General features: G+C 50.7%; 3 protein-coding genes across 4 annotated transcripts in view; 2 read left to right on the top strand and 1 right to left on the bottom strand.

Moving 5' to 3' along the window:
- The window catches only part of sgsh (N-sulfoglucosamine sulfohydrolase (sulfamidase)), a 9505-nt gene extending 4218 nt beyond the window's left edge, over nucleotides 1-5287 (top strand). The window contains exons 7-11 of one of the 2 annotated variants that reach the window (XM_056584908.1): nucleotides 494-660; nucleotides 1474-1691; nucleotides 3717-4329; nucleotides 4605-4849; nucleotides 4973-5287. In XM_056584908.1, coding sequence (XP_056440883.1) covers nucleotides 494-660; nucleotides 1474-1691; nucleotides 3717-3900 — 569 coding nt within the window. In that variant the 3' untranslated portion in view covers nucleotides 3901-4329; nucleotides 4605-4849; nucleotides 4973-5287. Of the gene's footprint in view, nucleotides 1-493; nucleotides 661-1473; nucleotides 1692-3716; nucleotides 4850-4972 lie in introns of both variants that reach the window. The other variant, XM_056584901.1, reaches the window with a different exon arrangement.
- Nucleotides 5288-6282, top strand: npb (neuropeptide B). The gene is made up of 2 exons (XM_056587347.1): nucleotides 5288-5551; nucleotides 6154-6282. Exons 1-2 carry the CDS (start codon nucleotides 5288-5290, stop codon nucleotides 6280-6282), a joined length of 393 nt encoding a protein of 130 aa, XP_056443322.1.
- Nucleotides 6283-7623: 1341 nt separating this feature from the next.
- Nucleotides 7624-22500, bottom strand: part of gnav1 (guanine nucleotide binding protein (G protein) alpha v1) — a 17958-nt gene continuing 3081 nt past the window's right edge. The window contains 9 exon segments of the mRNA XM_056587346.1: nucleotides 7624-7655; nucleotides 10470-10557; nucleotides 10860-10865; nucleotides 12824-12886; nucleotides 14595-14690; nucleotides 14692-14732; nucleotides 14775-14872; nucleotides 18564-18691; nucleotides 22156-22252. Of these exon segments, the coding sequence (XP_056443321.1) occupies nucleotides 7624-7655; nucleotides 10470-10557; nucleotides 10860-10865; nucleotides 12824-12886; nucleotides 14595-14690; nucleotides 14692-14732; nucleotides 14775-14872; nucleotides 18564-18691; nucleotides 22156-22252 (649 nt within the window).

Raw genomic sequence — 22500 nt, 5'->3', positions numbered from 1 at the left:
CGTCTCACTCCCTCTATCCCCGCCGTCTCACTCCCTCTATCCCCGCCGTCTCACTGCCTCTATCCCCGCCGTCTCACTCCCTATATCCCCGCCGTCTCACTCCCTCTATCCCCGCCGTCTCACTCCCTCTATCCCCGCCGTCTCACTCCCTCTATCCCCGCCGTCTCACTCCCTCTATCCCCGCCGTCTCCCTCCCTCTATCCCCGCCGTCTCACTCCCTCTATCCCCGCCGTCTCACTCCCTCTATCCCCGCCGTCTCACTCCCTCTATCCCCGCCGTCTCACTCCCTCTATCCCCGCCGTCTCCCTCCCTCTATCCCCGCCGTCTCACTCCCTCTATCCCCGCCGTCTCACTCCCTCTATCCCCGCCGTCTCACTCCCTCTATCCCCGCCGTCTCACTCCCTCTATCCCCGCCGTCTCACTCCCTCTATCCCCGCCGTCTCACTCCCTATATCCCCGCCGTCTCACTCCCTCCTGTCCCTCCACTGTGCAGACCTCACCCCCACCGTCCTGGACTGGTTCTCCCTCCCCTACCCGGAGTACAGCCTGCCCAGCGCGCCCCAGGCCGCGGTGCAGCTCACCGGACGCTCGCTGCTGCCCGCCCTGCTCTCGGAGCCACGCGGCTGGGACACCCTGTACGGCAGCCAGTCGCTGCACGAGGTCAGAGCCCGGCGCCACCGCCTCACACAGTGCCCTCACAGTGACCTCAGCCTCTAACCGCCTCACAGTGACCTCAGCCTCTAACCGCCTCACAGTGACCTCAGCCTCTAACCGCCTCACAGTGACCTCAGCCTCTAACCGCCTCACACAGTGACCTCACACTGACCTCAGCCTCTAACCGCCTCACAGTGACCTCACAGTGACCTCAGCCTCTAACCGCCTCACAGTGACCTCAGCCTCTAACCGCCTCACAGTGACCTCAGCCTCTAACCGCCTCAGTGACCTCAGCCTCTAACCGCCTCAGTGACCTCAGCCTCTAAGCGCCTCAGTGAGCCAGCCTCAGCCTCTAACCGCCTCAGTGACTTCAGCCTCTAAGCGCCTCACAGTGACCTCAGCCTCTAACCGGCTCACAGGGAGTCAGCCTCTAAGCGCCTCACACTGACCTCAGCCTCTAACCGCCTCACAGTGACCTCTGCCTCTAAGCGCCTCAGTGACCTCAGCCTCTAACCGCCTCACAGTGACCTCAGCCTCTAAGCGCCTCACAGTGAGCCAGCCTCTAAGCGCCTCACAGTGAGTCAGCCTCAGACTCTAAGCGCCTCACAGTGAGCCAGCCTCTAACCGCCTCACAGTGAGCCAGCCTCTAACCGCCTCACAGTGACCTCAGCCTCTAAGCGCCTCATAGTGAGCCAGCCTCTAACCGCCTCACAGTGAGCCAGCCTCAGCCTCTAAACACGCCTCACAGTGAGTCAGCCTCAGCCTCTAAGCGCCTCGCAGTGAGCCAGCCTCAGCCTCTAAAGCTCCCCTCTCCCCCAGGTGACGATGTTCTACCCCATGCGCTCGGTGCTGCGGGCCCCGTACCGCCTGCTCCACAACCTCCACTACCGGATGCCCTTCCCCATCGACCAGGACTTCTACGTGTCGCCCACCTTCCAGGACCTGCTGAACCGCACCCGGGGGGGGCGGCCCACCCACTGGTTCAAGACCCTGGGGCGCTACTACTACCGGGACCGCTGGGAGCTGTACGACACCAGGTTAATACCACGAGCCCTAACCACCTGGTTAATACCAACACGAGCCCTAACCACCAGGTTAATACCACGAGCCCTAACCACCTGGTTAATACCACGAGCCCTAACCACCTGGTTAATACCAACACGAGCCCTAACCACCAGGTTAATACCAACATGAGCCCTAACCACCAGGTTAATACCAACATGAGCCCTAACCACCTGGTTAATACCAACATGAGCCCTAACCACCTGGTTAATACCACGAGCCCTAACCACCTGGTTAATACCAACACGAGCCCTAACCACCTGGTTAATACCAACATGAGCCCTAACCACCAGGTTAATACCAACACGAGCCCTAACCACCTGGTTAATACCAACATGAGCCCTAACCACCTGGTTAATACCAACACGAGCCCTAACCACCAGGTTAATACCACGAGCCCTAACCACCAGGTTAATACCACGAGCCCTAACCACCTGGTTAATACCACGAGCCCTAACCACCTGGTTAATACCAACACGAGCCCTAACCACCTGGTTAATACCAACACGAGCCCTAACCACCAGGTTAATACCAACATGAGCCCTAACCACCAGGTTAATACCAACATGAGCCCTAACCACCTGGTTAATACCAACACGAGCCCTAACCACCTGGTTAATACCAACACGAGCCCTAACCACCAGGTTAATACCAACACGAGCCCTAACCACCTGGTTAATACCAACACGAGCCCTAACCACCTGGTTAATACCAACACGAGCCCTAACCACCTGGTTAATACCAACACGAGCCCTAACCACCTGGTTAATACCAACACGAGCCCTAACCACCAGGTTAATACCAACACGAGCCCTAACCACCAGGTTAATACCAACACGAGCCCTAACCACCAGGTTAATACCAACACGAGCCCTAACCACCAGGTTAATACAAACACCTCCCTACACAAACCTACACCTTCCTACACCCCCCTCCACCCCCCTACACAAACCTAAACAAACCTACGACCCCCTACACAAACACAGGAGAAACATACAACAAAATGGCGGCTTACCCATCCACCCCTTCTAGAACGTCCTCGGGACCAGAGGTCAGAGGTGGACTGCAGTCTGGTAGAGAGCGATACGAGAGGGCAGACTGGGGCTGGCATGTTGAAGCAGTTGGACCTGATGGCTGATTGTTACAGGTGGCGTCATTAGCCGTGACAAAGGCCCCAGATCCACCGGGACCCCTCCGCCGCCCACAGGGTGGCGCTGTAGCCTGCGATGTCTGGCTCATCACAGTACCTTATTCTGAGATCCAGCCCAGTGGATCTTAAAGCAATAATAATACATCAATAAATGATAACACATTAGATTTATATAGTGCACAAAATCAAATCATTTAATAGGAAGGTATATTAGTAAAAAGATTGAAGAAGAAAGGAGAGAGAGAAGGGGAGAGGTGATGTGGTGAAGGCGGTCTTAAAGAGATGGTTTAGAGCAGGGGTCTCAAACTCAACCTACCTGGGGGCCGCTGGAGGTAGAGTCTGGGCCAGGCGGGGCCGCATCAAGTATTCCACAAAAAAAAGGAGCACAACTGACCCAATCTAAGTTAATGATCGGGCTATAATTAGATCACGTTGGCTACGTAATCGCTGACAACAGGGGACATTTCGTAAGCGGTTGGTAGGAACCGGGACATTTTAGCGTCCTTTGGTTTTTGTCGGGACTCAGGACACGCAACTCAAAATTGGGACTATCCCGGCATAACCGGGACATCTGGTCATCCTATCACAAGTCATAAAAAAGCGTGGCAAGCCACTCTGTGCGTTTGACAACAACGCGCGGGCCGCACTAACACTAAACTTTGATGTCAAGTAGGGGCCCACAAAATATCATCCCGCGGGCCTCAATTGGCCCCCGGGCCGCGAGTTTGAGACCCCTGGTTTAGAGGTTTAAATGTGTGTGTGCAGAAGAAATAAAGAATGAATGTAATGAAACGGGTTCCCTGTTGTGTGTCTATGGTGTCACTGACTATAACCGCTCCCCGTCCCGCAGGGCGGACCCCCAGGAGACCCACAACCTGGCCCCCGACCCAGCCCACCGCGACCTGCTGGCCGGGCTGAGGGCCGACCTGCTGAAGTGGCAGTGGAAGACCGGTGACCCCTGGGTCTGCGGGCCGGACTACGTCCTAGAAGACAAGCTGGAGCCGCACTGCAGACCGCTGTACAACGACCTCTGACCCTCTACAACGACCTCTGACTCCTCGACCTCTGACCCTCTACAACGACCTCTGACCCTCTACAACGACCTCTGACCCTCTACAACGACCTCTGACCCTCTACAACGACCTCTGACCCTCGACCCTCTACAACGACCTCTGACCCTCTACAACGACCTCTGACCCTCTACAACGACCTCTGACCCTCTACAACGACCTCTGACCCTCGACCTCTGACGCTCTACAATAACCTCTGACCGGCTAATCAGAGTTGACCTGGTGTGTGTGTGTGTGTGTGTGTGTGTGTGTGTGTGTGTGTGTGTGTGTGTGTGTGTGTGTGTGTGTGTGTGTGTGTGTGTGTGTGTGTGTGTGTGTGTGTGTGTGTCATGGAGCATAATTGCTAATTTCTTTCTTTTTTTTTAATAAAGGTGGTGACACCACATTGACGAGGTATGTTGTGTCATTGTTTTTCTGGCTTTAATAAATAAAAAGCCAAATGAGTTTGTTGTTCTCTCAGTAAGGGTTTTCCGTCCTCTAATACCTGCGCTATAATCAGTTTAGTTAAGGCAGCGATGCCTCCTGAGAATAATCTTCAGCCGTCCAGACCACAGATGCACAAAGCCAATAAGATTATGAAAGAAATATCTCGTTTGGAGTTCTTTAAATAAAGCCTCCGACCGCTGTGGACATGAAGCCAACAAGGTTCTAATTTTGCTTATTTTCAGTCCACAGGTGTCTGTGATGTCCGGGGGATTCGGTGCACATGAACGGGTCGGTTGGTAAATCGATTTGGAAAAGTTATGCGTCATTTGAATCTGGCTTAATACAGCAACAAAAAAATCCCTGCACAATTTCAAACAACCTGTTTTTACGGACCCCGGGAAACACCTTCGTGCGTGTGGACGGTTGCGAGTGCAAAACTACTCTGCCCAATCCTCAACACAATCAACGACTTCATTTTCACGCAGAGGTATTTCACCCTAATATTATGAAAGCACTCGTGACTACGTTGAATATCTCGTAGAGCATGGACTTCATGTGTGTCATGATTGATTCAATTAAATGTATTTTCTCTGATTTGATGCCTCCAAAGCAATGAAGAAATGACGTCATACCTTTGACGTCAACCGCAGCCCCCAAACTCCGATCGATTCGGATCGGTCTTTTGTCCTCCTCTCGCGTAAAGATGAATCCTCCGCCCTTCATCTACATCGATCTGACGACCGTAGCGGGTCACGACGCGTCGCAGCCCCTCACCTATAAAGTTTGGAAACCCCGACAAGAAACACATTCAGCCCGGAAAAAACGGACCTTCTGCAGAACACCGCAAGAAGATCACATCCACGAAGCTTCGACAGAAACAGCTCCACAGTCCCTGCCAAAAGTAGCTGCGTAAAAGCCGTGCGTAATGGAGAAGTCCCTGAAGTTCGCCGTGGTGTGCGTCGGAGTCTCTCTGCTCCTCTCCGTCCAGCCCGTCGAGGCGTGGTACAAGCAGGCCACCGGGCCGAGCTACTACTCGGTGGGCCGAGCCTCGGGTCTGCTCTCCGGGATCAGGAGGTCCCCGTACGTCCGGAGGTCCGAGTCGGAGGAGACTCTGGTGGACAGCGGAGAGACGGCCGGTAACACCGGAGAGCCCGCCGGTAACAGACAGATCTCCATCCTGAAGAGCATGGTAGGTTGTTTAAATCAACTTTTTCCATAAAGTTACATTTAGAATTTATCGAAATATATGTGAAATGTTGTAGAGTGCGCTGTAATCCTGTGTCAGTGTTTAAATCCCGCAAAATGCGTCTATCCGCATTATGTCCTTTATGCACCCACTTCAAATTAGTAGAATCTCAATACCTTGATATTTTAGTCAAATAGTCTCAATGATTTTTTTTATGAAATCAAATAAGTAACAAATTCCTACTTAATATTTTGGGATAATACTGAATCTCTCTCTCTCTCTCTCTCTCTCTCTCTCTCTCTCTCTCTCTCTCTCTCTCTCTCTCTCTCTCTCTCTCTCTCTCTCTCTCTCTCTCTCTCTCTCTCTCTCTCTCTCTCTCTCTCTCTCTCTCTCTCTCTCTCTCTCTCTCTCTCTCTCTCTCTCTCTCTCTCGATATAGATATAGATATAGATATAGATATAGATATAGATATAGATATATAGATTCAGTATTCTCCCAAAAAATGAATTATATATATATATAATTATATATATATATATATATATAATATATATATATATTAAACCTTTTGTATTTTTTTTGAATATGTATGTTTTCTCTCTAAGGCTATATGTGTGAAGGACATCACCCCGAACCTGAAGACGTGCGAGCTGCTCCGGGACGGAACCGGAACCTTCCAGTGCAAAGCAGAAGTCTTCCTGACCCTCGACTCTCTGGACTGTTTGTCTGCTTGAGCGCCGACTGGATCCGTGTACACACTACTTCCGCCCGGGTCCGTCCGCCGCCCACTGGAGGAGGGGCAGAGGACGGAACATCCTGTTCATAATGGACCGCTGTAGACTGAATGTTCTATATCTCATAAAAAATGAAGCTCAGTTTAGCTTTTTCTGCATAAAAACAAATGTTGAAGAACCAAGTGGGAATGTGCGAGTTGTGTTCTGTTGATGTACAATGCGATGTCCCGCCCACATGTACCCACTGCCAAATGTATTAACTGGTCAGAATGTTTACTGTAGAGCAGAATCTCTCAAAGTACTTTGATTTATTTTATCTATTAAAATGTACAAATACTGTAAAGACCTCCTATTTGTGTTTACATCAGTCAAGAATATGGAACAACAACTAGCACTGAGAAATTACCTCGGCATTGAGTCTTATACAATGCTGCCTTTTAAATAATAATCAGAGACATTTGTATTTATCTATTTAAGAAAATGCTTTGCTGCACATGTATTCAATGATAGTTAAAGAAAATGTTGCCTCATAGACCACAGTTAAAAGAAACCAGTATCTTTAAAATATAAACTGATAAAGCAAAAGCAAAAATAGAAAGTTACACCAAAAACGTAGTGTAAGTAAATTAGTATTTCAATTGAACCGCAGTAAAATGCAACGAGTAGGCATTTCTAAATAATTTCATGTATGCATTATGCATATATATATATATATATATATATATATGTATACACATATTTATATATATGTATATATATATATACATATATATGCATTATATAATTTAATAATTTAATTAATAATGATTTTGACCTTATTATTAATTTGCATCAATCATAACAAATGATTTCTTTACAAAAAAAATAATCCACATATAAAATAATAGTTTGAACCTCTGGGAGACACACACACACACACACACACACACACACACACACACACACACACACACACACACACACACACACACACACACACACACACACACACACACACACACACACACACACACACACACACACACACACACACACACACACACTGAACCAGAGGAGGCCGTTCCCTGTGTTCAGGGCGTTCCTGACTCCGGAGCCATGGCCGCTGAGTCGGCACGTGAACGGAGCGTCAGAGGAGCTCTGGGAACGCAGAGGCTCGCTCAGAGCCTGCCCCTGAATCCAGGGGTTCAGGGATCTAATGAGGAGAGGCTCTGATGACCCCAGAGGGAGAGGACCCCCTCAGCCCCCCATCAGCCCCCCCTCAGCCCCCCCCCAGCCCCCCCCCAGCCAGCAGGACCTCCGGACTAGAGGAGGGGACCTCCTCAGCCCCCCATCAGCCCCCCCTCAGCCCCCCCCCAGCCAGCAGGACCTCCGGACTAGAGGAGGGGAGGAGGGGTGCGGGATTGAGACACAAGGCTGGGCAGGGAGCGCATCTTCCCAGCGGGGGTGGGACCGGGGGCCGCTCAGTGACGGGGGGCTGTCAGAGGAGACCAGACCATGATGACATTCAAAGGTGAGCAGTGTGTGTGTGTGTGTGTGTGTGTGTGTGTGTGTGTGTGTGTGTGTGTGTGTGTTGGGATTGAGATGGAGGGAGTTCTTACGTTCTGAGCGAATGATAATAGTAACTAGTATGCGTTTCGTCCTAATGAACTGCGAGAGTTTGGTTGCTAAAATGCTAATATCAGCGCTAACGTCACAGCTAGCGTCACCACTAACGTCACGCTAACATCACAGCTAGCGTAACCGCTAATGGCAGGGCTAACGTCAGCGCTAACGTCAGCGCTAACATTACAGCTAGCGTCACTGCTAACATCAGCGCTAACGTCAACGCTAGCGTCACCGCTGCCTGAACGTCGTAAAAAGTAGTCCTATTTGGCGGGAAAAACCGCCCAATCTGGCAACACTGCCTGCACGTCCTCCGCGCTCTAACCTCAGCCTAACCTCAAATCCATGAGACCAACTGAAAACGAAGCCGATATTGAACTTAAAATGTGATTCTGATTATTCAAGAATGAAGATACAAGTATGTTGATTTGTTGAATGGTTTGAACGAAGGTTAACGTTGAAAATTGACCAAGTTACGATGTCTGAATTAGCTGAAGAGAACAGGTGCCACTGTTCACCTGTGAACAGCGGCAGGTAGAGGAGCGTGTCTCACCTGTGAACAGCGGCAGGTAGAGGAGCCTGTCTCACCTGTGAACAGCGGCAGGTAGAGGAGCGTGTCTCACCTGTGAACAGCGGCAGGTAGAGGAGCCTGTCTCACCTGTGAACAGCGGCAGGTAGAGGAGCGTGTCTCACCTGTGAACAGCGGCAGGTAGAGGAGCCTGTCTCACCTGTGAACAGCGGCAGGTAGAGGAGCGTGTCTCATCTGTGAACAGCGGCAGGTAGAGGAGCGTGTCTCACCTGTGTACAGCGGCAGGTAGAGGAGCCTGTCTCACCTGTGAACAGCGGCAGGTAGAGGAGCCTGTCTCACCTGTGAACAGCGGCAGGTAGAGGAGCGTGTCTCACCTGTGAACAGCGGCAGGTAGAGGAGCCTGTCTCACCTGTGAACAGCGGCAGGTAGAGGAGCGTGTCTCACCTGTGAACAGCGGCAGGTAGAGGAGCCTGTCTCACCTGTGAACAGCGGCAGGTAGAGGAGCGTGTCTCACCTGTGAACAGCGGCAAGTAGAGGAGCCTGTCTCACCTGTGAACAGCGGCAGGTAGAGGAGCGTGTCTCACCTGTGAACAGCGGCAGGTAGAGGAGCCTGTCTCACCTGTGAACAGCGGCAGGTAGAGGAGCCTGTCTCACCTGTGAACAGCGGCAGGTAGAGGAGCCTGTCTCACCTGTGGACAGCGGCAGGTAGAGGAGCGTGTCTCACCTGTGGACAGCGGCAGGTAGAGGAGCGTGTCTCACCTGTGAACAGCGGCAGGTAGAGGTGACGGGTCTATCCTGTGAACAGTGGCAGGTAGAGGAGCCTGTCTCACCTGTGAACAGCGGCAGGTAGAGGAGCCTGTCTCACCTGTGAACAGCGGCAGGTAGAGGAGCGTGTCTCACCTGTGAACAGCGGCAGGTAGAGGAGCGTGTCTCACCTGTGAACAGCGGCAGGTAGAGGAGCCTGTCTCAACTGTGAACAGCGGCAGGTAGAGGAGCGTGTCTCACCTGTGAACAGCGGCAGGTAGAGGAGCCTGTCTCACCTGTGAACAGCGGCAGGTAGAGGAGCGTGTCTCACCTGTGAACAGCGGCAGGTAGAGGAGCGTGTCTCACCTGTGAACAGCGGCAGGTAGAGGAGCCTGTCTCACCTGTGAACAGCGGCAGGTAGAGGAGCCTGTCTCACCTGTGAACAGCGGCAGGTAGAGGAGCCTGTCTCACCTGTGGACAGCGGCAGGTAGAGGAGCGTGTCTCACCTGTGGACAGCGGCAGGTAGAGGAGCGTGTCTCACCTGTGAACAGCGGCAGGTAGAGGTGACGGGTCTATCCTGTGAACAGTGGCAGGTAGAGGAGCCTGTCTCACCTGTGAACAGCGGCAGGTAGAGGAGCCTGTCTCACCTGTGAACAGCGGCAGGTAGAGGAGCGTGTCTCACCTGTGAACAGCGGCAGGTAGAGGAGCGTGTCTCACCTGTGAACAGCGGCAGGTAGAGGAGCGTGCTTCACCTGTGAACAGCGGCAGGTAGAGGAGCGTGTCTCACCTGTGAACAGCGGCAGGTAGAGGAGCGTGTCTCACCTTTGTACAGCGGCAGGTAGAGGAGCGTGTCTCACCTGTGAACAGCGGCAGGTAGAGGAGCCTGTCTCACCTGTGAACAGCGGCAGGTAGAGGAGCGTGTCTCACCTGTGAACAGTGGCAGGTAGAGGAGCCTGTCTCACCTGTGAACAGCGGCAGGTAGAGGAGCGTGTCTCACCTGTGAACAGCGGCAGGTAGAGGAGCCTGTCTCACCTGTGAACAGCGGCAGGTAGAGGAGCGTGTCTCACCTGTGAACAGCGGCAGGTAGAGGAGCGTGTCTCAACTGTGAACAGCGGCAGGTAGAGGAGCCTGTCTCACCTGTGAACAGCGGCAGGTAGAGGAGCGTGTCTCACCTTCGAACAGCGACAGGTAGAGGAGCGTGTCTCACCTGTGAACAGCGGCAGGTAGAGGAGCCTGTCTCACCTGTGAACAGCGGCAGGTAGAGGAGCCTGTCTCACCTGTGAACAGCGGCAGGTAGAGGAGCGTGTCTCACCTGTGAACAGCGGCAGGTAGAGGTGCGGGTGCCGGCCGGAGTGGAGGATCTTGTGTTGGAAAAGTTCGAACTTGTTCAGAAATAAGATCTGCATATTTAGAAAGACCACAATAAACAAATGGAGGAAGAGCTGTCCTCCTCCAGCTCAACACAACTCAAACATCATAGAAGGACTAACGGTATATCAAATAAAGACATGCGTAAAACCTGCACCAGAATATTAAACCATTGAACCGGCGAGCTGGCTGTCGCCCTGCGTGGTCGACTCCGCCGTCAGGGTGCGAGTGTGAGAAGAAATATAAAAGCGTGAAATCACCTGAATGTAAATTAAACTACTAAACGGGTAGAAGGATAATCCAGGCAGCGTCATTGTTGAGATATTACAGTGACTAGCGACTCTGATAACGGCTCTTCAGACCTGGTGAGACCGTTAAGAGAATGGAAATCAGTGCTGGTGCTGTCCTTCCTAATGAGCCAATTAACCATCAGTAGGAATCCTTCTCCCTCCCCCCTCATCATGTGTCCTCTGCAGTCAGTCTCCTCTCTCCTAATCTGTGAACGTGAACTGGTTTTAGACCAGTGCCTCCCAGCGGACTCCCACTCTCAGGTGATCGCGAGTTAGCGGTCAAATCAAAGTAGGACATCCATTTGATCAAAAAAGCAAAAGAAAACAGTCTGACCGTTAAACGACGGATAATTACAGGTGTGTAATTAACTCCAGGTGTGTAATTAACTCCAGGGGTTATTAACACCAGTCCAAGTGGAGCAAGGTTAAAGCCAACCCACAGAAACCCCATGGATCCACTCCCTGGATCGTATCTAGTGATTCCTGAAGGCAACGATGAACTCATGAAACATTCATGATCATAACTTCCTGCCTGTCTTCAGTAATCCTTTCACTCTCCCTCAACAGTGGCTGGCGTTTCATAACTCTGTCCGTTGTGTTTTGACAGGTCTTACGCTTCAGTCTACAGATGATCACTTATTGTTGCATTATTTATATTGTACTGTTTCTATAAAAGTGTCATTCAGCACAGTCCGTAAAGGGACTCAGAGTGAACTCTGAAATACACCATTCTCTGTGAAGATAACGTTCTACAAACTTAAGTTAAAAGTGGGTCATTTAGCATATTTATTCAAAGCCAGTTACAGGGAACCATAACGAGATACATCTCGTTATAATAAGCGGAGTGTGACTGTCTAAAACACTCTTTAAACCAGTTTATGTTCAATGGATTTCACTGTAAAACATGAAGGGTGACCAAATGAGTCCATGCTTCAGAACTCTAAACCTTTAAGAGGCTGACTCTGAGCGACAGCGGTCTGTCAACGGTTCACTCTCACTATGGGGGTGTGATACATCACCCTCTCACTATGGGGGTGTGATACATCACCCTCTCACTATGGGGGTGTGATACATCACCCTCTCACCGTGGTGGTGTGTTACATCACCCTCTCACCATGGTGGTGTGTTAAATCACCCTCTCACCCTGGTTGTGTTACATCACCCTCTCACCGTGGTGGTGTGTTACATCAAGCTCTCATCCTGGTGGTGTTACTTCACCCTCTCACCGTGGTGGTGTGTTACATCACCCTCTCATCCTGGTGGTGTTACATCCCCCTCTCACCGTGGTGGTGTGTCACATCACCCTCTCACCCTGGTGGTGTTACATCACCCTCTCACCGTGGTGGTGTTACATCACCCTCTCACCCTGGTTGTGTTACATCACCCTCTCACCCTGGTTGTGTTACATCACCCTCTCATCCTGGTTGTGTTACATCACCCTCTCATCCTGGTGGTGTGTTACATCACCCTCTCACCGTGGTGGTGTGTCACATCACCCTCTCACCCTGGTGGTGTTACATCACCCTCTCACCGTGGTGGTGTTACATCACCCTCTCACCCTGGTGGTGTGTTACATCACCCTCTCACCCTGGTGGTGTTACTTCACCCTCTCACCGTGGTGGTGTTACATCAAGCTCTCATCCTGGTGGTGTTACTTCACCCTCTCACCGTGGTGGTGTTACATCACCCTCTCACCGTGGTGGTGTTACATCACCCTCTCACCGTGGTGGTGTTACATCACCCTCTCACCCTGGTGGTGTTACATCACCCTCTCACCGTGGTGGTGTTACATCACCCTCTCACCCTGGTGGTGTTACTTCACCCTCTCACCATGGGGGTGTCACATCACCCTCTCACCCTGGTGGTGTTACTTCACCCTCTCACCATAGTGGTGTGTTACATCACCCTCTCACCCTGGTGGTGTTACTTCACCCACTCACCCTGGTGGTGTTACTTCACCCTCTCACCATGGTGGTGTTACTTCACCCTCTCACCCTGGTGGTGTTACTTCACCCTTCAAGACGTTGTTGCAGACTGAGGAGAACAGCTTCAGGCTCTCCTGGAGACGGTCCTAGAGAGACAGACGGACGGACACGCTTAGAACGAAATGAGGAACGTCTGGGAAGACCGAAGGTCAAAGGTCGGGTGACCTCAGCAGGGTGGAGGTTGGCTGAGGTCGATCACGCCTTCATCCGATGATTACTGTATGTACTACTACTGCTCTATGTACTTCTACTACTACTACTACTGTAAGTACTACTACTACTACTGCTGTATGTACTTCTACTACTACTACTGCTCTATGTACTTCTACTACTACTATTACAGTAAGTACTACTACTACTACTGCTGTATGTACTTCTACTACTACTACTGCTCTATGTACTTCTACTACTACTACTACTGTAAGTACTACTACTACTACTGCTGTATGTACTTCTACTACTACTACTGCTCTATGTACTTCTACTACTACTATTACAGTAAGTACTACTACTACTACTGCTGTATGTACTACCACTACTACTACTACTGCTGTATGTACTTCTACTACTACTACTGCTCTATGTACTTCTACTACTACTACTACTGTAAGTACTACTACTACTACTACTACTACTGCTCTATGTACTTCTACTACTACTACTACTGTAAGTACTACTACTACTACTGCTCTATGTACTTCTACTACTACTACTACTACTACTGTAAGTACTACTACTGCTGCTGTATGTACTTCTACTACTACTGTAGGTCCTACTACTACTGCTGTATGTACTTCTACTTCTACTACTACTGTAAGTACTACTACTACTACTGTAGGTACTACTACTGCTGCATGTACTTCTACTACTACTACTACTGTAAGTACTTCTACTACTACTGTAGATACTACTACTACTACTGTAGGTACTACTACTAGTACTGCTGTATGTACTACTACTTATGTACTACCTTCTGTCTTATTTATTGCTTCTATAAAAGGTCCATAAAAGACATCATAACATATTTATACATAAAAAAATACATCCATTTGTTCCATTAGCCTATAGGATGTACAGACAATGCACCCACGCCATCCTAACCTGGCAGTGAATCTATAGCCGCTTCTCAGAGGGCTGCCTGGGGCTTCAGTTATGTGGTTCTGCCTCAGGTTGGCACCCTGGTGTACGCTGACGACTGACTGGCAGTGCGCCACCTAGGGGCACAGAGCAGCAGCTACACCATGCATGCTACCTTCAGCCTCTGCTACTCTGTCTCTTATAGGTGGACCACATTGAGCAGTGCCTGAGGGAGTGATGTGGGCTCTGAACAGGGAGCCCTGCAAGGAGTCACAGCACAGAGAAGACCGCCTTATCAGCATGGTAGCCTTTTAATATAGTAGTATGACCTACCACTAGGGGCCCCCCACCAGGGGCCCCCCTCCACCAGGGGCCCCCCTCCACCAGGGGGCCCCCTCCACCAGGGGCCCCCGTCCACCAGAGGCCCCCCTCCACCAGGGGCCCCTCCACCAGGGGCCCCCCTCCACCAGGGGCCCCCCTCCACTAGGGGCCCTCCACCAGGGGCCCCCCTCCACCAGGGGCCCCCCTCCACCAGGGGCCCCTCTCCACCAGGGGCCCCCCTCCACCAGGGGCCCTCCACCAGAGGCCCCCCTCCACCAGGGGCCCCCGTCCACCAGAGGCCCCCCTCCACCAGGGGCCCCTCCACCAGGGGCCCCCCTCCACCAGGGGCCCCCCTCCACCAGGGGCCCCCCTCCACCAGGGGCCCGTTGGTCCTACCAGGTTAGGCTCCTCCCCCAGCGTCATGTCGTAGCCGCTGAGCGACGCCACGAACAGAAGCGCCCGGACCTCCTGGGAGCAGCCCAGCCACGGTCCAGCGCTCGGTCCGCAGCCCGCCCACCTCGTACAGCCTGAACACATGTTAGATACACATGACCCTGTTACACATGACCCTGTTACACATGACCCTGTTCCACATGACCCTGTTACACATGACCCTGTTCCACATGACCCTGTTCCACATGACCCTGTTCCACATGACCCTGTTGCACATGACCCTGTTGCACATCACCCTGTTACACATGAGCCTGTTACACATTATACACTATTAAACATTACACAATACCCTAATACATACTACACACTACACATTATACACTAATAAACATTACACATTACCCTATTACACACTACACACTATACACTATACACTATGACACATTACCCTAATACACACTACACACATTAAACATTACCCTATAACACACTACACACTATACACTATTACAGTGTACATTCACTACACTCTTAACATTACATTCACTACACTCTTAACATTACATTCACTACACTCTTAACATTACATTCACTACACTCTTAACATTAAATTCACTACACTCTTAACATTACATTCACTACACTCTTAACATTACATTCACTATACTCTTAACATTACATTCAATACACTCTTAACATTATCTTCACTATACTCTTAACATTAAATTCACTACACTCTTAAAAATCTGTTCACTAAACTCTTAACATTACATTCACTACAAACTTTACATTACATTCATTACACTCTTAACATTACATTCACTTCACACATTACATTAACCACCCTCATAATATTACCTTCACTACACTCATTACATTAACCACCCTCATAATATTACCTTCACTACACTCATTACATTACACTCGCTACACTCTAACAACACACATCTATATACAAGCAAAATCTTAAAGGAAAAAGCTTCCAGTAATACCTTGATAGCAAGTGTGTGTGTGTGTGTGTGTGTGTGTGTGTGTGTGTGTGTGTGTGTGTGTGTGTGTGTGTGTGTGTGTGTATGTATATGTGTGTGTATGTGTGTGTGTATGAGTGTATGTGTGAAAGTGTGTGTTTATGTGTGTTAGGTATGTGTATGTGTGTATGTGTGTGTGTAAGTGTGTGCGTACGTGTGCCTGTGTAACCATACGATGCGGTACGGTGCGCAGGTTGAGCAGAACGTGAGGTCTAAGTGTGAGTGGCGTGTCCTTAGCATGTTTCAATCTCCCGCCTGGACAGAGCCATGGCCGCCCATACTGATGCCGTCTGCAGCTCTCAGCCCCGATGATTGGGTTTCTATCGGGCAGGTCGGGTATGCCTGAAGTAGGGGACACATCGAGGACCACCACACACACACACACACACACACACACACACACACACACACACACACACACACACACACACACACACACACACACACACACACACACACACACACACACACACACACACACACACCTCCGAGACAATCACAAAACATCAGCAGGAAGATCTTATAAAGGTCAACGCTCTTTAGAAAAAACAAAGACAAGAAAACATTCATTTATTTTCAATCTCACTTCGTCTGACCAGACGCGTCGACTCTCCGTCTCACCGTTCAATCAGGCGGTCCACACCGAATCACCGTGGAAACGGAGAACAGGGGGTATAAATAAACAATACATCTCCACCATTCCCCCCCCCCCCCCCCCCAGTATGGTAGCATCATCTCCACCACCCCCCCCCCCAGTATGATAGCATCATCCGGCTGCTGAGGCTAATCACAGAGAAGGAGTCGTCTCCTTCCAGCCAGAGGAGATGGGGGTCAGAGGTCAAAGAGGACGTCTGTATGCAGACCGGGGGGGGGGGTAATGGTTTGAGGGGGTTCACAGTGGGAACCTGAAACCATTCATAACTGAATGAGGGAGTAATGAGCAGGTGATCAGGGGCTGAGGAGTGTTCAACACACATCTCTGCTGCTAGGCCAGCGGCCAACACACACGCACACGCACACCATGACGCGCCGGGCGGCGGGCTTCAGTTCACCATCACATCCACAACACACACACGTTGCTCCATCTCCTGATGCGTCTAACGTTGGGGACTGCTGCTGCTATAAACATTATGTCGCCTTGCCTGAACGCACGCACACTCCCGCACGCGCCCGCGCACACGCCCGCGCACACGCCCGCGCACACGCCCGCACACACGCCCGCGCACATTCCGCACTCGGACGCACACACATGTAATAAAGCCTGAGTGAGCGTCCCTCCGATAGAGAGTGACATCCAGGGAGAAGACTGCCATGTTTCAGAGCAGCGAAGGGTGGGGGAGTTTTACTGCTCACCTCCTGAATCTTCCACTGCGTCAAACACCGGCACGCGTCGTACGACAACGCGTCGTTAGAGCAGAACACAGCGAGGGACCGCCCTCCAAGGTTGAGAACAGGACACAGAGACCACGGCTACCACAGCATTCGCTGTAGACAGACCAGCACTACAGACAGACCAGCGCTACGGACAGACCAGCGCTGCAGACAGACCAGCGCTACAGACAGACCAGCGCTACAGACGGACCAGCGCTACAGACGGACCAGCGCTACAGACAGACCAGTGCTGCAGACAGACCAGCACTACAGACAGACCAGCGCTAGACAGACCAGCGCTGCAGACAGACCAGCGCTACAGACAGACCAGCGCTACAGACAGACCAGCGCTGCAGACAGACCAGCACTACAGACAGACCAGCGCTACGGACAGACCAGCGCTGCAGACAGACCAGCGCTACAGACAGACCAGCGCTACAGACGGACCAGCGCTACAGACAGACCAGCGCTGCAGACAGACCAGCACTACAGACAGACCAGCGCTAGACAGACCAGCGCTACAGACAGACCAGCGCTACAGACGGACCAGCGCTACAGACGGACCAGCGCCTCAGACAGACCAGCGCTACAGACAGACCAGCGCTACAGACAGACCAGCTCTACAGACGGACCAGCGCTACAGACGGACCAGCGCTACAGACAGACCAGCGCTACAGACGGACCAGCGCTACAGACGGACCAGCGCTACAGACGGACCAGCGCTACAGACGGACCAGCGCTACAGACGGACCAGCGCTACAGACGGACCAGCGCTACAGACGGACCAGCGCTACAGACGGACCAGCGCCACAGACAGACCAGCGCTACAGACAGACCAGCGCTACAGACAGACCAGCGCTACAGACAGACCAGCGCTACAGACAGACCAGCGCTACAGACAGACCAGCGCTACAGAGAGACCAGCGCTACAGACAGACCAGCGCTACAGAGAGACCAGCGCTACAGACAGACCAGTGCTACAGACAGACCAGCGCTACAGAGACCAGCGCTACAGACAGACCAGCGCTACGGACAGACCAGCGCTACAGACAGACCAGCGCTGTGGACCTTCACCTCAGAATACCTTTTAACAGCTCCCAATCAATGAACTAACAATTCAACCGTTTAAAAGCGGTCCAATACAATTTGACGGCTTCAGTAGATCACCTTCTGTATCAACGTTTCCTAAAACAAATCAATGATTCAATATTATGCAGTCAACATTGATTGATGTCGCATTCAGGAAAACCAGTCGATTAAATACCCTAAAGAAGGAAAAGACCTTTCTAAAGACCTGGAGGGATCCGCCACCACGCCTCTGAACTACGTGTTGGAGTGCAGCTGCTGCTGTCGACAATAAAGAAAGTTAAGAAAGAAATAAAGAAGTAAAATGAGCAGGATGTGCAAATCGGTCTGACGCTTTCTGCCGGGTGATGAGTGACATCACTGACGTTAAGCTCCTAATCAGACCCAGAGGGCTCGGTTCGTCTCCAGAACCCGTCCTACTCACTACACTCATCTTCTCTCATCACGCCCACAACACACCTGGGGCCCGCGGCGACACCCCACACACCTGGGGCCCACGCCACACACCTGGGGCCCACGCCACACACCTGGGGCCCACGCCACACAACTGGGGCCCACGCCCCACACCTGGGCTCCACGCCACACACCTGGGGCCCGCGGCGACACCCCACACACCTGGGGCCCACGCCACACACCTGGGGCCCACGCCACACACCTGGGCCCGAGAGAGGCAGGGAGTCCGTACACTAACCCCTAGAGACTAACCCCAACACTAACCCCTAGAGACTAACCCCAACACTAACCCCTAGAGACTAACCCCAACACTAACCCATAGAGACTAACCCCAACACTAACCCGTAGAGACTAACCCCAACACTTACCTAAAGAGACTAACCCCAACACTAACCCGTAGAGACTAACCCCAACACTAACCCATAGAGACTAACCCCAACACTAACCCCAACACTAACCCATAGAGACTAACCCCAACACTAACCCATAGAGACTAACCCCAACACTAACCCCTAGTGACTAACCCCAACACTAACCCATAGAGACTAACCCCAACACTATCCCCTAGAGACTAACCCCAACACTAACCCCTAGAGACTAACCCCAACACTAACCCATAGAGACTAACCCCAACACTAACCCGTAGAGACTAACCCCAACACTATCCCGTAGAGACTAACCCCAACACTTACCTAAAGAGACTAACCCCAACACTAACCCAGAGACTAACCCCAACACTAACCCGTAGAGACTAACCCCAACACTAACCCGTAGAGACTAACCCCAACACTAACCCGTAGAGACTAACCCCAACACTAACCCATAGAGACTAACCCCAACACTAACCCATAGAGACTAACCCCAACACTAACCTATAGAGACTAATCCCAACACTAACCCGTAGAGAGAGACTAACCCCAACACTAACCCCAACACTAACCCATAGAGACTAACCCCAACACTAACCCATAGAGACTAACCCAAACACTAACCCATAGAGACTAACCCCAACACTAACCCCAACACTAACCCATAGAGACTAACCCAACACTAACCCGTAGAGACTAACCCCAACACTAACCCGTAGAGACTAACCCCAACACTAACCTGTAGAGACGAACCCCAACACTAACCCATAGAGACTAACCCCAACACTAACCCAGAGACTAACCCCAACACTAACCCATAGAGACTAACCCCAACACTAACCCGTAGAGACTAACCCCAACACTAACCCATAGAGACTAACCCCAACACTAACCCATAGAGACTAACCCCAACACTAACCCGTAGAGACTAACCCCAACACTAACCCGTAGAGACTAACCCCAACACTAACCCCTAGAGACTAACCCCAACACTAACCCATAGAGACTAACCCAAACACTAACCCATAGAGACTAACCCCAACACTAACCCGTAGAGACTAACCCCAACACCAACCCCTAGAGACATGGCTCTTCGTTCTGTAATAAATGTGCAGATTGTTGGGGAAGGTTTTCTTATTGCAGACGTTCAGAGAGCGTCTCGTTGGATGACATTAGAGAGGGAGGGACGAGACAATCAGACCGCCCTGCCTAGTGGGGGAGGAACACCGGATACACACACACACACACACACGCACACAAGCACGCACACACACACACACACCAAGAGAACCAACACTGTTGTTTATGTATTTGATGTCAGCTTTTCCTTGTAATACAGTGAAATATCTGGTTTAATACTGTAATTATTTCCTGGCCATAATCGACTCTTATATATTCCATTATTCTAATTAAAGAAGCGCTGAATTAGAACCCTTGCACGGGCCGGACTAAACATGAACATCAAATTCAAAATAAAAGTCTTTATCATCAAAGAATGGCGTTTTCCAACGGTGCTCCAGGTGGACTGGTTCTGACTGGTTCTGATTGGTTCTGACTGGTTCTGACTGGTTCTGACTGGGATCTCCATTCCAACAGGGCTGCCTACTGGGTGGGGGTCTTTGACGCCATAACAACACCCACTCCTCCTTGTCTTTGTATCACAGCCGTAGCGGGGTGATGGATTGGCTGAACAGAGATCTCAGATGTTTGTTTCAGACGATCTCATCCGGGCTGACGTCCCGGTTTGACGTCGGGGGCTCATCGCCAACTCCCCGAAGGCTCCAGAGGCTCGTTTAGTTCACATTAGTCAGGTTGACACATCTCAAACGTTTCACACATAAGTTCCTGAGTGCCACACGATATCCTTGATACTAGGAAACAAACTAGTGACAAAAACAAAACCATTGAAGATCTATATCAGCCATCTAGTAGTGTGAATCATTGTCCAATTTCCTTAAGACCAAGTCTTACACCAAAGAAATCCGTCCTTTTTCAACCACTAATTTAGTTTGCAGAGCGAATCACGTCAAACTAAAGTCCCTGTGGTGCGCTTATACCTTAACCTTCATTAACCTTTTTAATTAAATATATATATTCTAATTAAATATGAGGGCCGATACCGATTAATCTTAACAAAATCAAGCTTTGGACCTCTAGCCTACTGCAGGCAAAGTGTCAGACACAAGAGCGCCCAGTTATTGTGTTTCTATAGATCTGTATTTCTATCGATATATATTCCTATTTATTGTATTTCTTTAGGTCTATATTCCTATAGGTCAATATTCCTAGTTATTGTGTTCCTATAGGTATATATTCCTAGCTTTTGTGCTTCTATGTTTCTACATTGCTATAGATCTATATTGCTAGTGATTGTGTTTCTATAGGTCTATATTACCATTATTCTGTTTCTATAGATCTATATTCAAAGTTATTCTGTTTCTATATAGTTCGATATTCTTAGTCATTATATTTCTATAGATATATATTCCTAATTATGTGTTTCTATATTCCTAGTCATTATGTTTCGATAGATCTTTATTCCTAGTTATGTATTTCTATATTCCTAGACATTATGTTTATAATATAGATCTATATTCCTAGTTATGTATTTCTATATTCCTAGTTATGTATTTCTATATTCCTAGAAATTATGTTTCTATAGATCTATATTCCTAGCTATGTATTTCTATGTTCCTAGTTATGTATTTCTATATTCCTAGCTATGTATTTCTATGTTCCTAGTTATGTATTTCTATATTCCTAGCTATGTATTTCTATATTCCTAGCTATGTATTTCTATGTTCCTAGTTATGTATTTCTATGTTCCTAGTCCCAGATGTCCGGAACGTCAGGATGCTCCTCTGGGAGCGATAAGGCTCAGCTATCATGTGACGGCCGCGTGACGTGACAGCCAATCAGAGAGCAGCTCATCTCCTGTCATCAGTTAAGATACCTGCCCTCTGCACCTCGACTGATAACACTGACACACACACACACACACACACACACACACACACACACACACACACACACACACACACACACACACACACACACACACACGCGCGCGCGCTGAGGTATTGGCGTATGGACGGGGCCCGTCACCGCCGCCCGTCTCGGGCCCCTGCTGTGCTGGGAGATAAGACCCCGGGCTGAGGGCCCGACCAGACTCCCTGACGACGTCACCACGAGCCAACTCACCTCCACCCTCAGGGCCCAGCGTGCGCGTGCGTGCGTGCTCCACCTGGAGGTGCTGACCCTGAGCTGGGTCTCCGTGGGGGCGGGGCCTCTGGGCCGCAGCAGGTCTGTCTCCGTGGGGGCGGGGCCCGCGATGCGACGCATGCTCTCAAAGAAGCTACAGCGTTGGGGGGGGGGGAGCAGCAGGTCAGAGTGGGGGGGGGGTGGAGGTGGAGGAGGTGGAGGTGGAGGAGGAGGTGGAGGAGGTGGAGATGGAGTGGAGGAGGTGGAGGTGGAGGAGGAGGTGGAGGTGGAGGTGGAGGAGGAGGAGGAGGTGGAGGAGGTGGAGGAGGAGGTAAAGGAGGTGGAGGTGGAGGAGGGGGAGGAGGTGGAGGTGGTGGAGGAGGTGGAGGTGGAGCATGTAGC

Source organism: Gadus chalcogrammus, chromosome 3 (genome assembly GCF_026213295.1).
Source record: "Gadus chalcogrammus isolate NIFS_2021 chromosome 3, NIFS_Gcha_1.0, whole genome shotgun sequence".
In the NCBI taxonomy this organism is placed as follows: domain Eukaryota; kingdom Metazoa; phylum Chordata; class Actinopteri; order Gadiformes; family Gadidae; genus Gadus; species Gadus chalcogrammus.
The sequence above is the reverse complement of the archived record's forward strand: the minus strand, read 5'-3'. Positions and strand labels throughout refer to the sequence as shown.